The sequence below is a fragment of the Halictus rubicundus genome, chromosome 12, assembly GCF_050948215.1.
Source record: "Halictus rubicundus isolate RS-2024b chromosome 12, iyHalRubi1_principal, whole genome shotgun sequence".
In the NCBI taxonomy this organism is placed as follows: Eukaryota; Metazoa; Arthropoda; class Insecta; order Hymenoptera; family Halictidae; genus Halictus; species Halictus rubicundus.
Genome location: NC_135160.1, coordinates 10,684,663 through 10,702,457, shown reverse-complemented (window position 1 = coordinate 10,702,457; position 17,795 = coordinate 10,684,663). Strand labels below are relative to the sequence as shown.

At 46.4% G+C, this 17,795-nt stretch overlaps 1 protein-coding gene across 1 annotated transcript in view; it reads left to right on the top strand.

The window, feature by feature from the left end:
• The window catches only part of LOC143360097 (uncharacterized), a 125,234-nt gene extending 107,823 nt beyond the window's left edge, over nucleotides 1-17,411 (top strand). The window contains exon 3 of the mRNA XM_076798667.1: nucleotides 16,488-17,411. Coding sequence (XP_076654782.1) covers nucleotides 16,488-16,568 — 81 coding nt within the window. The 3' untranslated portion in view covers nucleotides 16,569-17,411. The remainder of the gene's footprint in view (nucleotides 1-16,487) is intronic.
• The last annotated feature ends 384 nt before the right edge of the window (nucleotides 17,412-17,795 follow it).

Below are 17,795 nucleotides of genomic sequence, written 5' to 3'. Positions count from 1 at the left end.
TCAAGAAGTTAATGAATTAATAATTACGTAACATAAAGTATGTAATAACAAATACAAAGTAAATATTACTAAAGTAATTTTTTGATTTTGTTTTTCACCCATTTGTAACATAATGATAATATGTTATTGAGCCCAAATTTCGTGTCGATATCTCTTACGGTTCAGAAATTATCGAGCCAGGAACTTCTGCGATTGTTTCAAAATTTTTGGAAATCGATTAGGTCTCTTCAACAGCAATAGCAATTTCAATCCTGAGTCTACAAGCCAGTATCATAATCCAACAATTTCGTTTGAAATATTTTTAAGCTTCTTCTTGGCACAGTACAATTGCAAAATTAATTGTCCAGTGACCCTTGGCACTCGAATGAAGACTCCGAGGCGAGACTAAAAATTTTTTGGAATTTTTTAGACTGCTGGATTAAACACAGAAGGTGATCTTCCAGACAGCTTGACCTTTTGGTGCAGCTAATTCAACAGCTTTCGATCTACGTCATCTGCCATGAAACGAGCCCTGCAGACGCTTCAGTTCGGTAAACCAAAGTTTGATGAAATTTTGCTCGGCGCGGCCGCAAGATGGTTTCAAAGGCGGTTCTGACGAGTCCGAACTTTTCCGTGCTGCTGTTTCATTGAATTATCCTGAAACTTTGATCGGCACTGGTTTAGCAGTTTTCCTTTGCAAATTCCCAGCTCGGCGTAGGACAGGACCGGAGAGGTTCTCGAAGATTGTTTGCAGGAGCCGAATCCGATACACGCCGTGGGTGTCTCGCCGTTGGAAAATCGATAGTTGGTAATTTATTAACGCGATATCGGAGGAGGTTCCGGGTGCGCGCGAGCCTTGTCCAATGATATTTGGATTACGGATACCGACGTTACGACGTCGTTGCAGCCAGTTTCATCGGGGATAGACGGGAGACACCGACCCGCCTCGTGGCTCACCTTCGACCTTCCTGTTCCGCGATCACCAGCCACGACGGATTACGATCACCCGGAAACGCTCGTCGTTCTTGCCGCTTCCTGTAACCGATTAACATCGGAGAGCCTGTTCGCTCGATAACCCGCCTCTCGTTTTTGTTTATCCGAAAATTCGGGAGGGGGGGGGGGGGGAACCTACCCCAGCGCAAGCCACCCCTAGAAACTGTTTGGCACGAGAACACCCGAGACCCTTTCAGAGTCTAGTTTAAATGATAATGGGCAAGGCACACGGGGGACACTTAAATCCTCCCTTCTGCTTTCCATAAATAATTGGAGGTGGAAATGGAGCGGATTCCCCGGTGTATTAGTCGCTCGGAATCGAGAGTCCCGGTCTCCTCGCGCTCCAACGGAGTCCGGCTTCTTCTTCTCCTCGCAGAGTCCTCTGAATAATTAAGAACCGGCCCGAAGCCTCGATCGCCGAGCCTCCCTCCGAATTTGCCAAAGAAAAATTCCCCGAGAAAAACGAGTTCACCGGCGCACGGTACGGTCGATGCAGGGACAAATATTTTGTGACTTGACAATATGTCCGTATTTTCAGTTCCCCGCGCGTTTCGAAAACTTTCCGCGGAGGAGAATCTTCAAGAATCAAGACGATGCTCGATCGACGCTCTCGGAGGATCCATCACCCTCGGAACTGTAGATCTTTGCGCCAATCAAATTCTGACTCCATCCCTGAAGAATACCCCGTCTGTGAAGAATTATTCAACAAATTTATTCCTTCGAGTATACGCTATTTAAAGAATGGCTGGATAGGGGCATTCTTATTTTTCTAAAGTAGTGTAAAATAGTCAGGGTAGGGGTGGGTGAGTGAGAGAGGGAAGGGGAGAGGGATAAGATAGTTACTTTGTGGTAATTATAGGTTATTGTAAACCGAGTCCAATTCTTGGCCGTAAGGCTGAATGAAGCAATATTATTATTATTATTAAGTAGTGTGAAACAGTCGCTTTCAGTGCTCCGTCAGCCTAGCGATAATTAACCGAGTCAGGTTTGAGTGTTGCGCGTTTCAATGCCAAGAGCGGAGATTATTTTCGGGCGCAGGCTGATAGAAAGGGCTCATCGGCGATCGCGGTCGTCCGGAAGATCTACGAGCGACGTCGTTCCCTCGAAATTGCAGGGGGGACGGGCCTCGATCGCGGCGGGCGCAGGATTAATCTCTCGCGGGACTCTCTTCCCGTTCTCGAACGAGTGTTGTGTCTCGGATCCGGGGTTGTTCCGAGGCGGTCCTGTCCGCGGGTTTACGGCCTCGACGTTGTTGATACTGTTGCCGACGTTGTTGTTCTTGTTCTAGTTGTCCGTGTACAGTAACAAGCACACAATACACGTCGTGGCCGATCCCCTCGGCCGCATAACGTACACATCGAGCCGGCCTCGTGCCCATTGAGGATTTAATTGGTATCAGTTACGCCTTAACCATGTTGCGGATACCGTGGTACGCTACACTTCCGGCGTCCTCATTAGACGCTCGAATTAATTGCCTTCGGGGATGCATCGTCGCGCGGCGTTCCAAACATCCGGCGGCCATCCATCCGTCTCAGAGCCGCGATTTTCTTCGTTATCCTGATCCTCGGCGATGTCCTCGGCGAGGACTTAACCGCCGCGTACCCGGTTTTCGAAACGTTTCGCTGTGTTCGAGCGGATAGTCGCGACTATACGCGCTGGGTCGCTTCAAAACGAGATTACCGGCTTCGACGAACGCGACGCTGCTCGTGGGACTGTCCAGAGTGGATTTCCGCCGAGTTTCCAGCCCGAGGAACTAGTTTGATATCTTGTTTGTCGGTACAGTCGCTCGATGGCCGAGGTCCTGTTTCGTCGGTCGAAATCCAAAATTTTTCCGCAAGACGGCGTCCTCCCACGTCAACCATTCCCCTCGCAATTAACCCATTAGCGCCCATTGTACTCCCTCGAGTACAGGATAACAAGATTATATTTGTTTGCTTCTAGCGCCATCTAAGATTGACTAGATGTTTTGTCCATCGTTTGCAAGTACTCACTAAACATGTTGAAAGCTGTATTACTAATGGTTATCTCTTTTTTACCGACCATAGATGGGATATTCGCACATATTTTGATTCTGCAGTTCGGTATACTGCGAGTCCCCGTACGCTCTGTTGATATTCGTTCAGTACAGTGTAGAAACGATAGTCATATGAGGGTGAGATGGGCATGCATTAAGTGTAAGGTTACATTGTGTACTGAAAGAGACTGTTTCATCCAACACCATTCGTAAGCCAATTGTACTCGATTGAGCAAAAAAAAAAATATATATATATATATATCGCTTCGTGTATCTAAGTACAGTTATGTGTTTTATTAATTTTATTTAAAAAAAAATTCTTGGGCGTTAATGGGTTAAGTCCTCGTGGAAATTTTCAGAACCACCCGTTTTATTTGAACTGAAACGGGGGAAATACTGACTAACACTGAAAACATGAATTTTGTGTGGAAACCTTTATCTACCGGAAGCCTGTTGATAGGATTTTCAATAATAGTGTTGTACCGAAAGGGAGCTTAGAAATCATGTAATACAGTTCTCGAGAAATGGCACTAATGTTTGTTTTAGGAACGGGAAATTTTTATCCCCTCTTTTCCTTTTCAAGTTGCACCCTTTGTGCCAGTACAATTGTCAATCTGCACTTTTAGGAGAGTACCGGTGTACCAATTTTCAATTTTCAACTGCCGATTGAATGTTGAAACGTCTGTATCGTTCCACACTACTACAGACACGGGGATTCAACCCCTTCATTGTTTTATTTTCAAGGTTGCGGGCAAGAATTCGCAACGTTTGAAAGACTTTTTCTTTCGTGTTTTATTCCTGACATTTCGTTCCCGATTTTCAGTTTCCCCGGTCCCGGTCACCCTAATAAAGAGATCCGTAGTCCACCAGGAACATTCTTCGTCTGGACATCTAACAGATTCATTCCACGGACAAGTAGAGTCTTGAGTGGGTGTAAAAGGGCAGGGAGGATTCGGAGCTCGTTCGATCGGATTCTGGCGCAGCTCGCAGTGTTCTGCCGTTGACCGATGGATCCGAGAAAGTTGTCTCTCGCGTAGAAACGGACGGGAGGAGAGAGAGAGAGAGAGAGAGAGAGAGAGGTCTCGTTCGACGTCGAGTTTACGATTAGATTGGTATCGTCGGTGAGTTCCGAAAGTTCGGTGAACCAGGGTGACGGTCTAGGAGCTCTTCCGATATCGATGAGACAAGAGGAACAGGTTGTTTCGCGATGAAAAACTTGCTGGACGATCCAACGGAGGCTGCACTTATTTTATATATTCTGTTGGTTCAGTTGGCAAGAGACAATGCGGAAACGGCGACGAGCCCGACCTCTTGGGAGCTTGGTCATGGAACAACTGCTTAGTCTGTCTCTTAATAATTTATTGAATATAACAAAATTCTATTCATATGTTTCCTCTCTTAACTCCTCGTTCTACCATGTCGAGTCAGACTCGTGATGAAGATTCTGAACAGAGTTTAACAAATATGTATGTTATTAATTTCCTAAACCGAAATAAAATTCTATTTTCTTTTAGTTGATAAATATCCTATGGAGGAAACATAGGCATACCATAAATATAAACTATCTCATTTTTCTTTGAAATTCTGAACGACGAAAAGAATTTCTAATCATTATAATCACAGAATAAATCGTAGTGCAAGGGGTTAATAATTTCATCGAGTTGGAAACAATAGAACAGTGTTTTTAAATTCTTGGAGTATTTTCATTGTTTCGAATTTCATCTAATTTTTCTCATAAATGAATAAAATTGCAAATACTCCGCGCTGGTACCATCTCGTTATATTTCATGAATTATGATTATCCCTTCGCAGCCAAGATAGTTCTTCCGATCAAGAATATTTAGATTCCATACATTTTGCATAATACACAGATGAAATTGGCGCTATTTTATTCGCTTATTCAACGAAACTGAATTTCAACAATGTCCTGGATAAAAACGAATTTATGTAAATATAGTGGGTTGAATATTGTTGTGACAATTTCCAGTGGCGCCTCGGAGCCGTCATTCGAACTAAGCAGTTCCTGCATCACGAAGTTCCCAAAGTGCAAGAAGCTTGCATCAACGATGATGCAAGTTGCGTGATTCTGGTATCGGCTGACGTCACCGTCGGCCGATTAATAATTATTTGACCGAGAGGACTCCCATCCCGTTCCTTTTTCCTCTCGACGTCTGACCTCGGACTCGCCCGGTGAATAATGAATCGACGGTAACAGGTTCGTTTCTCTTTGATGCGGGTACCAGTGTACCCGGAAGCTCGGGTACCTGGGGAAGCCCCACCCGCAGCAACGATTAGCCCACCTGCGAGAGGCGAGATTACCTGTGCCGGGAAATATACGGGGCGTCGCGGGTCGGCCGTCGAATAGGAAAAGTTCGCGCATTCGTAAAGGTAGAAACGGCGGACGATAATTGCCCCCCCCCCCCCGGTGGCCGAGTTGTCGCGCGTCGAATCCGCCATTTTTCGATCCCCCGTATCTTCATATTTACCGTAGCCCCGGGTAGAAAATTTCCCGTTCGAACGGCGAATTCCGTCCGTTATCGCGCATGATGCCATCCGTCGTTCCGGGGGGGGGGGGGATGGGGAGCCCGGAAAACGTCGAAATTCAACGTTCGAATTGATTCGAATCGACGCGGCCGACCCCGAAGGGTTCCAAGTCACGTTGAAAATCGGATACACGCGGCACGATATCCTCGTCGCATCCTCGCGAGCCACTTTTACCATGATGGATACCGATTCGATCGAATCGATCACCGCGTTGGTGACTGTGCTACCTATACCGTTACTAATTTGCTTCTCACCGGGGCGACTCATGATCTGCCAATCGAGCCTTACGCATACGTTCCTCGGGGTACACAGGTCATTTCAATCGTCAAATTGTAAAGGGGGGTCATTTGTGTCCGGACTATTTACAACATAAAATAATCGTCCGCAACTCTATCTCACAGGTACGGCGCGATCGTCCGGAACTCCTTTTCCCAGGGACGGCACCCCTGGCCGCGGACGGCAGAAAAGCCACTATAGTGGTTCGTACCGTTCGAACTGATGCTTTCCACGGAAACCCACTATAGTGGCGTGCAGTGCTTAAGAGGTTAAAACAGTATGACTTTTTTAAAATTGCATCGAACGACCTGACTTTTTTGAGCAATTTATACCGTTTTAATGGGCGTTCGAATACTATGGCGAGCCTGTGTATTTCAACGAATTTCTCGATCTCAATTTAGGATGTTCGAAGGTGGTGTATGCATTTTTTTTTTCGATTTTCCGAAGAACTATTGCCCGCTAAAAACACAGCATCAGATACGAAAAGACCCGTGGGTTGAGGGCCCCGTAAAAAGGTTTACGGTCTAACGGTTGACAGTGAAGATAAGCGGCGAAATGCTGGTAGCGAACGTGTCGATTTTTTCATTGTTTCAAATTCCACCGATTTTGGTTATAAGTGCGTCAGATCCGCGGTACAGCGACGAACAGAACTATCGATACATTATTCACTTTCGCCAGGATCCGAGGAACGCGACTCGAAAATCCGGGGGATCGGGTACAAGGCTATCGGGGCAAGAAATGTGCCAAACTTTCGGATTATCCGTCGCCACGGCAACGGGATTGCCCTCGAGTATCGGGGTTACAAGGTCCGTGTAAATCGTCCGCTCCTTTCCTCTAATCCTTGCGTCCCTCGTGGTTCTTCCCGTCGACGCCGAAGGATTCTCGAGTCCAGGACCTTCTCGAAACGTTCTAGCCCCGAGAGAAACGACGCAACGACAGTGATGGAAGGATTCGCGAGGGAATGGCAACCTTGGGAATGGATCGGGCTGTGGGCTCGATGGCCGAGGATCAAAGCACCGGTGAGAGGGATCGAATCGGGCGAGAGGGCCGACCATCTTTCCCCCATCGCGCAACCCTTACCGAACGAATATAATAAACCGAGAAATTCCCTCCTCGGCTAATAACAGTTCCGACGTGATCGGCCTGCGAAAACGGCCACCACTTCCCAGCGAATGCCAACAGAAATCTTTCGACCAATAGAAAGTCCGTTTGGTCCGAACTTGGTAGTTAGAATGTACCATAACATAACCATAAAAATGACAAATTCCACTATTTTTAACCCTTTGCACTCGAACCTATTTTAACTCCAAAACGAAACATTTCTTCGTACCTAGAATATTTTGCTTCTATATATTTCTTGTGATGTCATGCATACGAAAATGACACAATTTACTCGTAATTTATTAATACGGTCACCATTCGAGTGCTAAGGGTTAACTCACGATTATTCAGATTGTAATGATGCATCCATGAGGAATTTATTTCTTTCGATGTAAATTATTTAAAAAGCGACCAATCATTTGGCTAGACACATTCTTGATATATTTATAAGGTAAACCTAGCGTTAAACCCACCGGGATTAAAAGTATCCGGTAAATGTTAACACTGGTGAATATTATGAAAGTGGCAAGACTAAATTTATTGTCCGCAATTTTCGATATTAATAGGTGCTTGAACAAGGAAGTTTATTCCACTATTTTCCATAAATCAATTTTTATAATTTCAATAATTGTGAGAAATAATACCGATGATTTCACTGTGGCAGGCTTAGGTGTTAATTAACGCTTTTAGTGCCCATCCAGCAGCCTCAGAAATTCCGTACAATCAGAGTAATTCATTCAATTAAATAAATTGCTACGCTGGACGCGTTAAAAATTAATTTACAAAGCCGGACAAATAATTCCGCATTTCAGAAAGACGCAGCACTGAAAGTATTAAAGCAGACACAATTATAGTTATTTACTGGCAGAAACGAGAGATAGAGAGTGAGCCACGGAACATTTTCAGGGATTCCATTTGGAACACGAACGTTGGAACTTTTTTTGAAAATTGTTTTCACATCATCGAAGTTCAGACGAGAGCAGATAAAGTTCAGGCCGGAGAAGAACTTGCGAAATGGAAAGATAGAAAATTCTCTGCGGTAAGCTCGTGTTTCACCTTGTGTGTTTTACCTTGATATTTTTATTGTAAATGAACTTCGCCGCAGTTCAGCAAGGTACTCTCGATCGAGCATTCATCGCTTTTGCGGGGCTTTCGGCTATAACGTCGACGAATATCCGGGATAATTGTCGTTAAACCGGACCGTCGAACTATGTCCGCCGTGCGTTGGCATTCAGATTACGATCGACCCTTTCGCCGGAAGATTTCGGGAAATATTTGTCCGGGGGATCGAAGTTTCCTCGAAATTTCCATTCGCGCGGTGAAACTGGAAGGGAGGTAGAAGGTAAACTCGGTTCGCTGTCGATCGCGCGTTGGAAACAGCGTTTTCTGCCCGGTGGAAACGCGAGATTAAAAGATTTCGGAATTGGTTCGTGTAACTCTTTGAATGCGCGAGTTCTCACTCTCTCTCCCTCTCTTGGTTCGGTGATCGAAGCACGTCGAGAGCCGGCGCGGCGGCCGCTAATCGAAAAGCCTGCGGATTATGAAAAATTTCGGCAGCGCGGAGGGTTCCGCGCCGCAAAACCGCAACGCGACCCGCAGGCCAATGCAAAGATAACAGCCGCGGCACAAATCGCTTCGAAGCTTCTATTAGATTCGCGGCCGTTTTCCGCTGCTGATCGAAAATCGGTTCAGCGAAGCCCCGCGAGCTGCGAGAGAGAGAGAGAGAGAGAGATACAGAGCCGCGACATGTACAGTAATTGTTTAACGCGCATTTGTTTCGTAATAGAACCGGGCCAGCGGTTTGCGTAACAATCGCACGGATATGAACTAAAGCCGATACCGTTCGGCTATCGTTTGCCCGCCTCGTAACCGCGTTTACTGTTGGTAATCATTACCCGACGGAACGGCCACTCCATGCACGCGCACACAGCCCGGCGAATTTAGCAAACAGCGTAGACAGAACTGCGGCCTGCAGCGTCCAGAACCCCCGCGGCCTCTCGCGTCCTCTCGCGTCCTCTCGCGTCCTCTCGCTGTTCCGTTCCGGATCGCGTAAGGCGTTACGCAAACACCGGCGAACATTATAAACCCCCCCTGTCGTTCCAACCCCGCGGCTGCCACCGTCCATTTCGATATATCACCCGCGCAAAAATTCCATGCATAAATCCTCGACCAATTACTATTATCTTCCGCTTCCATTTCCGATAAACCTGCAACTTAAGAATTACTGTGTCCCCACGTTCACCGGCGCCTCCGAATCGCCATTCGAGTGCAAAGGGTTAAACAATTGGGTTTCAATTAACCCTTCAGGGGCCGGAAGTATTTCAAGTTTACCTCCCACCAGGTCCCATTTTCATACGAAGAGAAACTGTGAACTCAACGTTTTTACATCAAATATAGAAAGGAAAGTATTTATATTTCAGTGAAAATTTATTAACCCTTTGCACTCGAAGCTATTTTAACTCCAAAGCGACACGATTCTTCCGACCTAGAATATTTCCCTTGTAGATATCTTTTGTGTTTCATTTTTAAAATGGTGCAATGCTACAACACTGAAGTGTTTAGTGCTTTATTAAATACAAACAGATTTAGAGTAACGTCAAAAATATTTTGAATAATGATACAGCAATGTTTAGCGGCGGCTTTGGAGTGCTAAGGGTTGATATACCGGGCAGGGGATGATTCTACATGTAAAAATAAGTCGGAAAAATAATCTTCCGTTCGACGCTTCGCTTTCGAGAAAACCGATTTTGAAAATGCAGGAAATACAAATGTTATTAGCTAGGAATCGTCTGACGCGTCTGACCATGACCAACCCATTCTACTTGCCGCGTATACTCAAGCACGCGATACCGAGAGGATCTTTAAACTCGATTTTCTCGAAAACCAGGCGTCAAACGAAAAGATGTTATTCCTTTTTTTCGACTTAGTTTTACATGTAGAATCATCCCCTGCCCGGTTGTACCACCCGTCCGGCCACACCCCCTATATTCAGAGTAATAGGATAACAAGATGTTTTAATTTAAGATGATTTGATTTTTGCCGCCATATACGCGGGATTGGACCCGGCAAGCAAAAGTGTTAAGGGTTAACACTGAACCTACCACCACCGGTCAAAATGACCGGTTCCAGATTTTTTATTCTACAATTATTGAAATAATAAAAATTATTTCGTAAGAAATGATTGTACGGATATCTTTAGGAGAGCATTACAGTAGGAGCCGCACAAAGTCTAAATAAAAATGTCATTTTTACAAGGTAACCAGTTACTTTTGAGGTTTAGCGTTAAAGCTGTTCAGCAGCTCGTTGTTCAGTCATTATTCTAGCCCTTTGCGGTCTTATGTACACTCTCAGGCACCAAAGCTTTTTTACCGTTCCAATCGTATGTATGCTCTCAGCCACCACAGCAAAGAACCATACCGACCTTTAGACTGCGGATCTTTGAGCAAAATAAAAATATTCTACCTGAAGTGCAACAGACTGGAGAGAAAAAGAAATTTATTTTCTCTCTTAGTGCGTTTAATAGGTTGAAAATAATGTAACAGTATTTTAAAATTGTTCCAATGTTTCTACTGTTTTAAAATACGCCTACCCATTTTTCTCATAAATGCACAAAATCCGCAGTCTACTGATCTTATCCCCATAAACTTAACACGACCGCAAAGGGCTAGTAGTAATTTTTACAGTCAACGTAGGATGAATCGACCTGGACTATTCGAGAGACTGTTTATCCCATTAGTCATCGGGGGTTCCTCAACATATCGGAGAAGTTAGGGTGATCGTGGGCGGAGGGAAACGGCGAGCAGAAATTCCCAGTTTTTCTTCGGAGCGTTTCCACCGTTTTACAATATCCCGTCCATCAGTTCGGTTTATCCTGGTCGATCAGGATACGCTGAAAGTCTCCTCCCCCGCGAACACGATTCAATAGGGGTTTATCTTCAACGAGCAATTCTATCGGCGGTCTAATTTTTTGCGGCGACGTCCGGGCAGGACCGCGGACCCGGTTAAATAAATATTTGACAAGCTTTCCATTCAGAGCCGGATAAAAAACGGTTCCCGCGCTGCTTAATTTAATTCCCGCGGATATTACGTCGACCCGCAGCTACGAAACGGCCGTGTGAGTGTGTGCGCGTGTTTTTTGCACGTTTCCTCGCGCAACCTGTAAATTACAGTTCGGTCGGCCGGGAATTATTCCCGTCACGTAGGACACGGGAGCAGCGTTTCTCTCGCGAATATTTTCAGCAACTCGGACGATTCGATTCTGCGGGATCGTTTTGCCTTGCGGTTGATCGTTTCGCTGCCGTCGCCATTAACGGGCAAGGCGTGGGCACAATGGGCAGCGGGGAAGAATATGATTGGCTGGAATGCTGCGAGACAATCCTCCGGGACGTGGAAATAAAACTCACGCGGATGGACAGATTTTTAATAAAATGATCGTTTGATTCGAAATTGGGGTTCGAGGATTAGTTATCGTATTAAACTCCTGGTCGACTCCTATTGTTAACATAGTAGCCTTCTACTGTGTTTAACACTTTAATATATGATTTAGTTAGAATCTTGAAAAATCCTCGTTTGTAAAGGGTTAATTCTGATCCAATTAATCGACAGAGATCGATCTTGCCTCGCAGTATTTAGAGACTGAACGAGGAGGCAGAGGATTGTTTAAATTTTCAAGCAGCTACGTGGAGGTATATTCGAGAATTGTTAATTTACGCCTGCATAAGGCAGTTGCAGCTCGAACAATGTACTTAAGTTTCTTGTTACGCTGTACAACGTCGCAACTGCGAACTGTTTTGGTGCACAATATCTGTATAAACAATATCCGCACCGCGAAACAGCATCCCTTTCCGTTTCGGGTTCTCGTGCTCTTCGGAAAAACAAATCGGTGCACGAGCATGCAGTTTCGTGCTCCCCTTTCTTCTCGCGGTGCAACGAACCGGCATGGAACCGTGCAAAATTGTTCGTTCGACCAATTAAAAGCTCTGGTCAGCAACTAGCGATCCGGAAACACGGCTAGAATGCAGTGAAACAGTGAATCGGTGCACGAGGTCCAGCGCGCATTCGTTTAAAATGCAGTTCTGGATAAGCAAAAACAGAAGGATGAAGCATCTATGGTCACGTTTATTTTACGGCATATAAATATTGAATTTTTCCAAGGCACAGAAAAGAACGGAAAAGACTGGAAGACCAAACATGAAACGTTAATTGACTACCGCGCATCGAATCCTTCTGGTTTACTTCCGTATAAAACCAAGTAAAAAGCAACAATAAATGGGTAGAAATAAGAGTAATTCCACAGAGCCCGTTAAGCCATTGTGCAGAAGCGCCGACCGCGAAACCGATGAAACGCATCGCCAATGAAATTTTTTGAAAAGCATCACGGCTCTCGCGCAAAGCCCAGCGAGCAAAGCCTGAAATTTCAGCGACAAAACGCGCTCGCAGCACTTCGCCGCCGTTTTCGAAATTACGAGAGCAGATTTCTATCTTTTGATGGACCGGTCCGAGCATTGTCCCCGCGTCGGAGCCATCGCTGGCCATTCGACGCGAATCAAATAATTAAACGGCGAAACACGAGCTGGAAATCCGACAGGCAATTTGCGGACGCGTAGGATTTCAACCGCGTGCGATTCGGATGCGTTCGAATTAGACGCTTGCAATTTGAAATTGCAAATTGGAGCGCCTGAGAATCGGACGCGTGCAACTTCGAAGCGCATGCGAATTCGACGTGCAACATTTAAATCGTGCACGAATTGAGCGCTTCCAAATTGGACACTTGCGATTTCAGCGCATGCAACTTGGGAGCGCTTGTGATCCGGACGCGTGCAAATTGAGCGATTCCGAATTGAGCGCTTCGGAACTGAGCGCATCAAAACTGAGCGTTACCGAACTGAGCGCTTCGGAACTGAGCGTTTCGGAACTGAGCGCTTCCGAACTGAGCGCTACCGAACTGAACGTTACTGAACTGAGCGCTTCCGAAGTGAGCGCTACCGAACTGAGCGCTTTCGTACTGAACGCTTCGGAACTGAGCGCTACGGAACTGAGCGCTTCGGAACTGAGCGCTTCGGGACTGAGCGTTTCCGAACTGAGCGCTTCCAAATTGGACACTTGTGATTTGGGCGCATGCAACTTTAAAACGCTTGCGAAGTGGACACGCAGTATTTGAACCGCGTAGAATTTTGTCGCGTGCAACTCGAGAAAGCTTGGTAATTGCACGTTTTTTTTTCTCTTGATACCAACTGCGTTTGCAGCGTTCTCTGTGAATCGTTGGCTGATCAGTAATAGTTGGCTGCGCAGCTGCCTGGAAAGCGATCGCGCCAACCGACTGCGATATTATTACGATTAAAGGATGAAAGGGGATGAAACGAAAATACCGGGGGCAGGGGTTCGACGCATTTTATGGGTCCGCGTCTCGCGCAAATCGTAACTCGAACGAGAGACCATCTTTCTCTCTCTCTCTCTCTCTCTCTCTCTCTCTCTCTCTCTCTCTCTCCCTCTCCCTCTCTATCTCTTTCTGGTTTCTCTCTTTATTCAAGCGTCAGCCGTTTATCGAACCGGCAAACGGGTTGCGGTCGAGCCTCGGTTAAATGGACCACGACTCTTCATTTTTCGATCGCCGATTAGTCTCGAGCCTTTCGTTGTTCGCGATTTCAATTACACGCTGTATTTAACCGGACGATACTCTGCCGTTCGGGCACGCGCCTGCGTGCCACGAGACCGGAAAAGCCGATTGAAAGCTTCGAAACGATTTCGTCCGCTTCTTACGAATCAAAGTATCGAGGAATCGCTCGACGGACAAACAGATGACGGTACGAAATTGTCGGGAGACGAAATCGAGACTGACGGAAATCGTTGGAACGAGGGATAAATTTTACGAGAACAATCTTTGTTTTCTCGTCGATCCATGGCCGGGAGAAATAAAATTTGGCTGGGCAGAAGTTTATTCCTGCACCGAGGACTGAGAGAGTAAATCGAATGAGAGAGTAAATCGAATGAGAGACTAAATGTCTATGCAATAAAATATTAGGTTAAATGTCGTTAAATTTCGCGATCGGGACTACCATGGTCGAATAAGTGGGATGAAAAATATAGGGCTGCCGACAGGTACTCGTGCGCACAGAGCCTGCGAGACTAAACAACCCCGAGGCACGAATCTATAGATGGACGATACCCGCTGGGAAATCAGCATCGTGTGTGCTTTCAGCGGCGCGGGTTGGGCCTGGTCGAGCCGAGCGACGAACGAGAATGAAAAAACCAGCAACTTTTCAAGTTTTCATTGCTGGCCCGAAGGGCTCGCCCCTCGCTGTTCGCGCGGTGACGGGAAATTTTTCCGTGCCGGCACGACGGATCGTTTAAACAATGCTCGGCGAGGCGGTCTTTGCCTCCGCAACCATCGATCCTGCCAACCCTACGACCGTCGCGCCGGTGACTCCGATTCCTCCGAGAATCATTTCACTTTTGTTCACCGGAATCTTTTAGCGCGACGGGAAAATGTCTCGCTTCGGAAAATCGCGCGAATCGATGTAGGACCACGGAGTTCACAAATCCTTGCATACTTTGTAGATTTTTAATTCATTCTAATGTTCTGGATTGAATTTGCGTGATTTGGACGTGTGCGAAACAGCAGGCATGTGAATTGGACGCGTGCAATTCGACAGCGCTTGAGAATTGGGCTACGTGCCATTTGGGAGTGCCTGAGAATTGGACGCTTGCGATTTTGGCGCGTGTACTTTCGGAGCGCTTGAGAATTCGATGCGTGCAACTTTGGAGCGCTTGAGAATTGAGTACTTACAACTTGAGAGCGCTACAGAATTGAGAGCTTGCAACTTCAGAGCGCTTAAGAATCGAGTGCTTACAACTTGGGAGCGCTTGAGAATTCAATGCTTACAACTTCAGAGCGCTACAAAATTGAGATCTTGCAACTTCAGAGCGCTTAAGAATCGGGTGCTTACAACTTGGGAGCGCTTGAGAATCGAGTGCTTACAACTTGAGAGCGCTTGAGAATTCAGTGCTTACAACTTCAGAGGGCTACAAAATTGAGATGTTGCAACTTCAGAGCGCTGAAGAATCGGGTGCTTACAACTTGGGAGCGCTTGAGAATTGAGTGCTTACAACTTCAGAGTGTCACAGAATTGAGAGCTTGCAACTTCAGAGCGCTTAAGAATCGAGTGCTTACAACTTGGGAGCGCTTGAGAATTCAATGCTTACAACTTCAGAGCGCTACAAAATTGAGATGTTGCAACTTCAGAGCGCTTAAGAATCGGGTGCTTACAACTTGGGAGCGCTTGAGAATTCAATGCTTACAACTTCAGAGCGCTACAAAATTGAGATGTTGCAACTTCAGAGCGCTTAAGAATCGGGTGCTTACAACTTGGGAGCGCTTCAGAATAGAGTGCTTACAACTTCGGAGAGTGCTTGAGAAAGGAGTGCTTATAACTTGGGAACGCTTAAGAATTGAGGGCTCACAACTTGAGAGCGCTACAGAATTGAGAGCTTGCAACTTCAGAGCCCTTAAGAAACGGGAGCTTAAAACTTCAGAACGCTTGAGAATTGGGTGCTTACAACTTGAGGGCACTTCTCAAGAATGTAGTGCCTGCAACGTGAGAGCGCTTGAGAATTAAACGCGTTCAACTTGAGAACGCTTGCGATTCCGAGACGTTCGAATTAACCGCGAGCGAATCGAACCAACAAGAACTAAACCAGAAATGAAAGACGACCAGTGGCAGAGGGAATCGCGTATAGGAAATCGCACATTTACGCGCAAGATTGCTCTCCAAACTCCGAAGGCGTGTGGCATGGAACGCGTCGAAACGCGAGCGTTGGCATAGGTTCGTCGAGCAGGCGGGGCTGGAGCGAGCGGAACGCGATCAACGCCCGCGGCAGTGACATCGACCCGCGTTGATCCCAGCTCCGATTCCCAACGGAGAGCTTCGTATTTCACCTTTCAATCGGATTGTTTTTACTCTGCCTCCCGTAATTTCAATTTTTCCGTGCTGTATCGCAGGCATGATCAACGGGCGCTGTGTTTAACCCACGAGCAACGTTTATAAAAATACATGGCTAGTCACGTTTTCTCGTTCTCTCTCTCTCTCTCTCTCTCTCTCTCTCTCTCTCTCTCTCTCTCTCTGCGTAGAGTAGAGACCCTAGTAGGCGTGGCTGTTGGTCGTAGGGAACCAGATCGGTGCCCTACAGGACAATTTTTGCTCGTGTCTGTTCCAGCGATCTTTCCCGAGGCTATCTCTCCGAAAATAACTGTTTAAAACCGTTGTACAGAGATTCTGATTAAAACAGTTACGAAGAACTTTCGTTCTGAATAACTTGGAAGTGGATAAAAGTTTTGGTTAAAAGAGGGGAATTAAAAAGTTGTGTCAAGGAGATTGCCTGGGAGTCTTGAGAGGTAGATGGATTCGAAGTGGAAATATTAAAACCGTTCGGTTGAAAGAAATCATATTAATGTAAAGACGAACGATGACTGTTGAAACTGAACTATTACGACAGAGTTAAGAGTTTCATTCGAGCCCTGATTACAATAGTTTCGAAGTATGTTTTTTTCTCTAATCGAGGGTATTCTGTGTTTTTGTTTCAGTGTTCCGGTGCAGCGTCGGGCGAATTCTCGGACCGAGTGGCAGCCCTTCTGCAGTCTTCATCCTCTCAAGATGACTGCTAGTCCTCGTCGAGCTTCTCCCTAGGCGTTCTACCCTCCCACGCGATAGTAACCGACGGAAAAGCTAGAGAAAACCGTGCGACTCTCTCAGAAATCGTCGACGAGTCCCTATGATAGTCGGTGAGCTCGTTCCGCCGAATGCGGTCATCATCTCGGAACTCTCTTCTCCATAAAGAAGCTGCGATGGTGTCGCGACGTTTGCAAGAAAGTCGTGAGGAGTGCCGGTTAATTTATTACGACGGTACTCCTCAATATCCCGAACACCGTTGTTCCCCTTTCGAAAGGCGCGTCCGGCTCGTTGCGATGCATTTGTTAACGCTTTAAAGCATTACTAACCGTCAACTTTTTCATTTTTCTAATGCCGAAGCCCGGTCGAGATAAGGAAGTTCTGAAACTGGTTGTCACAGCTGGACGAGGAAAGAATGTATTTGGTAACGATAGTACTTTTCATTTAAATCGATAAGCCATCTCGAGCGAGCACCATCTCTCATTTAACAATTTCTTTCCGAATTTCTGCGTAGAGAAGACGATCGAGCTTCTCTTCATCGTCATGGCGAATCCTATCGGTAAGCTTAAGAATTCGGTGCGTACAAACTTTGGGGCGCTTGAGAATTGGACGAGTGCAACTTCGGAAGGTTAAAAATTGGGCGCGAGGAGTTTGAGAGCGCTTGAGAATTGGATGCGTGCAACTTTGGAGCGCTTGAGAATTGGACGCGTGCAACTTTCGAGCGCTTGAGAATTGGACGCGTGCAACTTTGGAGCTTTCGAGAATTGGACGCGTGCAACTTTGGAGCGCTTGAAAATTGAACGCGTGCCACTTTGGAGCGCTTGAGAATTGGACGCGTGCAACTTTGGAGCTTTCGAGAATTGGACGCGTGCCACTTTCGAGCGCTTGAGAATTGGACGCGTGCAACTTTGGAGCTTTCGAGAATTGGACGCGTGCAACTTTGGAGCGCTTGAAAATTGAACGCGTGCCACTTTGGAGCGCTTGAGAATTGGACGCGTGCAACTTTGGAGCTTTCGAGAATTGGACGCGTGCCACTTTCGAGCGCTTGAGAATTGGACGCGTGCAACTTTGGAGCTTTCGAGAATTGGACGCGTGCAACTTTGGAGATTTCGAGAATTGGACGCGTGCAACTTTGGAGCGCTTGAAAATTGAACGCGTGCCACTTTCGAGCGCTTGAGAATTGGACGCGTGCCACTTTCGAGCGCTTGAGAATTGGACGCGTG